The 6,000-nt window shown below is 43.3% G+C and overlaps 1 protein-coding gene across 1 annotated transcript in view; it reads right to left on the bottom strand.

Moving 5' to 3' along the window:
* Positions 1 to 6,000, bottom strand: part of LOC149433028 (IQ domain-containing protein H-like) — a gene marked incomplete at its 3' end in the record, with an annotated part of 143,088 nt that overhangs the window by 124,024 nt on the left and 13,064 nt on the right. Inside the window, exons 3-4 of the mRNA XM_089664741.1 lie at positions 5,820 to 5,917; positions 291 to 402 (exon numbers count right to left, since the gene is read on the bottom strand). Coding sequence (XP_089520867.1) covers positions 291 to 402; positions 5,820 to 5,917 — 210 coding nt within the window. The remainder of the gene's footprint in view (positions 1 to 290; positions 403 to 5,819; positions 5,918 to 6,000) is intronic.

Here is a 6,000-nt window from a genome sequence, read left to right as displayed (position 1 = left end):
GCCTCGGGACTGTCTGTAATTTTAAAGGGTGCCTCGGGACTGTCCCTAATTTTAAAGGGTGCCTGGGGACTGTCCCTAATTTTAAAGGGTGCCTCGGGACTGTCCATAATTTTAAAGGGTGCCTCGGGACTGTCCATAATTTTAAAGGGTGCCTCGGGACTGTCCATAATTTTAAAGGGTACCTTGACTGAAAAAAGGTTGAGAAACACTGATCTAGATGAGTACGTATGAGTTTTATTTTGGTTTCCCGCACTTCTTTAAATATTAAAAAATTGCTGCTGTAAACTAACCTTTTGCCCTGGTGACAGGTGAACAGTTGTGCTTAGAGGTTGTCTTCTTGTTCCTGGAATATTTGATAGAAGGAGCGTCTGGTTTCGCTTTGCAGGTTCCAGTTGAGGACCCCTATTAGGGCAGAGAACATTCAATAGCAAACTGATGTATGTCTCTTTTTACATCCAACATTCAACTTTCTCTGTTTATTTAGAGTGGAACTTTGGTCAGAAAATAAATTTTTTATAGACAACTTCAGGCTGGCCCCTTTTACAGGTATTATTATTATTATTACATCGAGTTTATATAGCGCCAAAGGGTTTGCTCAGCGCTGTACAATAGGGGGGGCAATACATGGCACAGTACAACAATAACAGACAGCGTACGAGGGGTAAGAAGGCCCTACTCTTTCAAGCTAACAACCTAGGAGGGAGGGGGTAGTGGAACAATAGGAAGTGGCTGAGGGGAATGAAGTGGCTGAGGGGAATGAAGTGGCTGAGGGGGGTGAAGTGGCTGAGGGGGGTGAAGTGGCTGAGGGGGATGAAGTGGCTGAGGGGGATGAAGTGGTGGGAGGAATGAGGGAGGATGGCCGTTAGGTGAGGGTGGGGTAGGCTTCCCTGAAGAGATGGGTTTTGAGGGAGGGCCTGAATGTGGGGAGGGAAGGTATAGCTATGTAAAACGTTAAAAATAAGAGCCCTATACTGTTTCAAATCCAGTATTGCACTGTCACACCCTGCTCTGCACATGCTCAGTTGCTCTCTATTTTTCAGCACTGTGCCTAAAATCAGAGCCGCTAGAGACCAATCTGCCTAAAGATTTACTGCTGCTCAGGGGCTCTGAATTTCAGTAAAATGGTCGCCTCCAGCAAAAAGAAACAGGAACAATGCTGGAGGCAATTTACAGCACACTGTGTCAGGGTCCTGTCCATGGCAGACGTTCTGGAAGATCTGGCATTTCTGCCAGTACTCTGCATGGCCGCAGAAGCACACATCAGCCTCATTTTGGAGCCAGACGCCCTTTATAAGGATGCTCATCACTTTCTCAAGTTGCTGGATGATCTCTAGCTCCCCGTGCCCTGTTCCTGTTTCCTGTGATTGTGACTTGTGATTTCCTGTTACTGACTCAGCTTGCTCCTGGACCTGTCTACTCTGATTTACCCCTGATCTGAGACCTCGGCTTGGCTTACGGATACTCTCTCTCTCTCTCTCTCTCGCTCCTCTGTGTATGACCTCGGCTATCCCATCTGACTATGTTTGCTCGGATTCCCACCTGGTACCTAACCTTGGCTTGAACCAACTACCCAGTAAACATCAAAATCTCAGAACGGCTTACATACCACGCACAGGCGCCTCCTGTCTGCAGACCTATCTCCGTGCACCAGCTGTGCTTCTAAGTGGACCACCAACCAACACTCCTACAGGCGACCTGTGCAACTTTGGGCCTGACTCCCGCTGCACCACTCTCAGGGGAGTCCAGAACTTAGCCGCAAGGGAAGCCCTCTCTCCATTGGCCTCCATCACCAGGTACGTGATACACTGTCATTTTGGTGGCAGAATTATTCATGTGGAATGTATGCTCCTTGTTAAAGAACACAATTTTTTAGCAAGTTGTTATGGGTAAACTTCCACTTTAACTTGGATTTGATATATATGTTCAAGGCTTACAGTCTATTGCTGGCTACATTTTTATTTTATTCATTTCAGATACTTATATAGCGCCGTCAATTTACACAGCGCTTTACATACAGTATCTCACATTTTGTGCTGGAAAATAATGGCGGCCACACAAAATATTGACACTTTGGACCCAATTTGGACCTTGTCACTTAGGGGGGGACTCACTTTTGTTGCCAGCGGGTTAGACATGAATGGCGGTGTGTTGAGTTATTTTGAGGGGACAGCAAATCTACATATTATACAAGCTGTACACTGACTACGTTACATTGTAGCAAAGTGTCATTTCTTCAGTGTTGTCACATGAAAAGAGAGAATCAAATATTGACACAAATGTGAGGGGTGGACTCACTTCTGGGAGATACAGTATATATTGTACATTCACATCAGTCCTTAACCCTCAAGGGGCGTACAATCTAAGGTCCCTAACTCACATTTATACATACACATACTAGGGACAATTTAGAGAGGAGCCAGTTCACCTACCAGCATGTCTTTTGAAGAGTGGGAGGAAACCGGAGTACCCAAAGGAAACCCACACAGACACAGGTAGAACATGCAGACTCCAGGCAGGTGGTGCCATGGTTGGGATTCGAACCAACGACCCGAGTACTGCCAGACGGAAGTGCTAACCATTTAATACAATGACCAACGTACTGTATATATACACAGACATGAGATCACAATTGGTTAATCTGGTTGACTATCTTATGTCTATGGGCAGAGCCAATATGGCCAGACTGATCAGCTAAGACGAGGTGTCAAACTGGTGGCCCTCCAGCTGCTGCGAAACTACAAGCCCCATCATGCCTCTGCCTTTGGGAGTCATGCTTGTAATTGTCAATCTTGCAATGCCTCATGGGACTTGTAGTTTGGCAACAGCTGGAGGGCCGTCACAGGGATGTTTGATTCCTATCGCCCGACGCCTGGGACATGTAGTTCTGGGCACAGGGCAGGTAGTTTTTCTCTTCCTTTAGCCCTGCTGCGGGCAAGCAGCGGGCTCACCTGTTAGGTGAAGCAATTGACGACAGCTCTGCTGCCAATTGCTTTCACACAGTGCCAGCCTCTCTCGTGAAGTTTCCCGAGTCTGAGGTTTGCTGGGCTCCGCCTTCCCCATCTGCGAGCCCGTCTCGCCGTCGGCTAGAGGGGAGGGAGAAGAGCGGACAAGTCTGCTCCCCTCTCTTTCTTGTGCTGACCCGAAAGTGACGTTACAATGTCACTTCCAGGTCCCCGTTGAGAGATTGTACTACAGTCCCCGGAAATGAATGTAATATGGTGCGATGTGCGCCGCATTACATTCAGTGGAGCAGAGGGGAGACATGCAGGGTCTTTTAGACCTTGGATGTCTCAAAGAGAACCTGTCACCAAAAATCATCACATGGGGACAAAGTCCCCTATGTGATGAAAAAAAAATAAAAGTGGAAAAAAAAAATGAAAACAAAAAAGAAATGTGAAAAAAGGTTTTTTTTTAATTGTATAAAATGAGTTACACCCAAGCACATACCATCTTCCCCCCCAAAAATATTGAGGCCCCCACCCCCAAATATATGCACGTACAAATGTAAAAGCACACGCTGGGGCGCCGACGCATGAAACCGTCGATTGAGATACACATGTCACATATCGCCGCGTTCGCCAGGATGAGAGCGATAATTCTAGCACCAGAACTCCTCCGTACACTATACGGGTGACCTATCAGAACCTTTAAAAGTGTCGACCTAAAGAAAATATAGGGTAGTGAAGTTTGTCGCCATTTCACGAGCGCGCACCAATTTAAGGTCTGAGAAGTTGGATATCTATTTACTCGCTGCAACCTCATCTTTTATATTCTACAAAAAAATTGGGGTAATTTATTGCTTTTTTTGTGCCCTAAAATTAACTTACTTGTATTGCTTACTAAAATTTTGCAGTAAAATCATGAGACATAAAAAATTGGAACTACCACTGTTTTATTCTCTGGGGTCTCTGCTTTCAGAAAATATATCATGTTTGGGGGTTTTGTGTAATCTTCAGGCCTAAAATTATTTTTTAAACATGCGCAAAAAACGCTCTGTGCAAAAAACGCTCTGGTAGCGAAAGGGATAAAGGATAAGCCCGACACTCCCCTTTCCTGATGAGCAGCCAATCTGTGCTCATTACACTGCAAGGTCTCTCCCCGCCTGTCTCCAGCACCGCACCCGGGGACTAGCAGGGAGGGGAGAGACCTTGCAGTGTAATGAGCACCGATTGGAGACAGGCGGGGAGGGGAGGAGGAGAGAAACAGCGCAATGTTAGAAATATTACACGTTTAACCCCCCTGGCGGTATTTCCGAGTGTTGCTCGGGGTAAAGTTTAAGCACCACAAGCGGTAACCCTGAGCTACACTCGGGAATACACTGCAGCGCTGCTCCGGGATCCCTTCTTCACTTACCTTGTCCTGCGCTCCCGCGATGTCCCCCCTGCAGTGTCCCCGGCAATGTCCTCCGGCCGATGCCGGCATCTGTCTTCTGGGTTCCGTTCCCTGTGAGCGTCGGGATGTACAGGAGCCGGAATCGGCGGGAAATTTGAAAATTTTAAAAACTGACAGTCACAAAATCCACTAAAATCACATAGTATAACATTCCTGTATCAAAGCATTTCACATACATTTTGTCCCGAGTGCTTTGTCCGGCACCCTGCCTGCATTTTTACTGTTCTTTCTGCCTGGAAACTGAGAAACGTCCATGGCGTCCAAAAAGCGTCCCTTTAGGTCAAAAGCGGTTTTAGACCGGCTAGAGAACAGCGATAGTAAATTAGAACCACTTGCAGAATTGAGTGATAATGATTGGTGGGGGAAATTCCTCATCAGACACTGAAAACGATTCTGCGACTTTGCTCAGCGATGTGCGAACTTGGCGCTCTATTTCACATTTCAGTGTTTTTGGTTTGATTATATTATTGAATTAAATGTATTATTATATTATAATTTTTTATGATTATTTATTAAATTATAATTTATGATTTCGTGATTTAAGTTTTAATGTTTTTGGTTTGATTACATTATTGAATTAAATGTATTATTATTTTTTATGATTATTTATTAAATTATAATTTATGATTTCGTGTTTCAAATTTCAGTGTTTTTGGTTTGATTATATTATTGAATTAAATGTATTATTATATTATTATTTTTTATGATTATTTATTAAATTATAATTTATGATTTTGTGTTTCAAGTTTCAATGTTTTTGGTTTGATTACATTATTGAATTAAACATATTATTGTTATATTATTATATTTTATGATTATTTATTATATTTTAAATTATGATTTCGTGTTTCAAATTTTATCCTCCCCGGGATGTTTACTAGACTCTTGTTCAGACAGATTTCAGTTATTCCTAAAAATTACAGGCCTGCAATAAAAAAAACGACATATTTCCATGCAAAAAAATGTACCGCTTTCAGCACAGAAATATGGATATAATCAGACCGCTAGGGAGGTTAAGTTGCCATAAAGCCTCTTTTGCTTTTAAAAGCCCCCCCCTGACATTCCTAAAATCACCTCCGATTTAAATACCGTTTTGGTTAAAAATACATTTTTTTTTTTATCAGCACAAGTAGATTGGGGCCCTGATTTATGCAGGCCATAGATGGGTCAAAAACCGTCCGTTTAAAAAAAAAAAGAAAAATCAGTCGTTCAATAGGCCGACGTTACCACCAATGGTAAAAAAATTGGCCGATTTTCAACCCGTCTATGGCCTGCATTAGTCCCTGGACAAGTAGTTTTTTAAACAATGTCCACACCCCTGCGTCAGTTTGACTCCTGTGACTATGTTATGTTGATAGGTAGTATTGAATATCCGGAGCCCAGAGATCTGACGTCTACACCCCTCTATACTGTATGGGATAACTTACCATTTCAGCGCACGTGGAGTATACTTGTCCTTGCTCTGATCATGGAGGATTGTCATTGGGTTGCAGCTGATATGAGACAAATAATCCTGGGTATGCATCTGCCAAGCCAATAACATTTATATTACATTTTTATAAAAACACAGAAATTCTTCTATTTTATCTTATCTTTTTAGAAGTTAAA

The sequence above is a fragment of the Staurois parvus genome, unplaced genomic scaffold (assembly GCF_062004578.1).
Source record: "Staurois parvus isolate SC_StPar_1 unplaced genomic scaffold, SC_StPar_1.0 ptg002019l, whole genome shotgun sequence".
NCBI classification, from domain to species: Eukaryota; Metazoa; Chordata; class Amphibia; order Anura; family Ranidae; genus Staurois; species Staurois parvus.
This window is presented reverse-complemented; position numbering and strand designations above follow the sequence as displayed.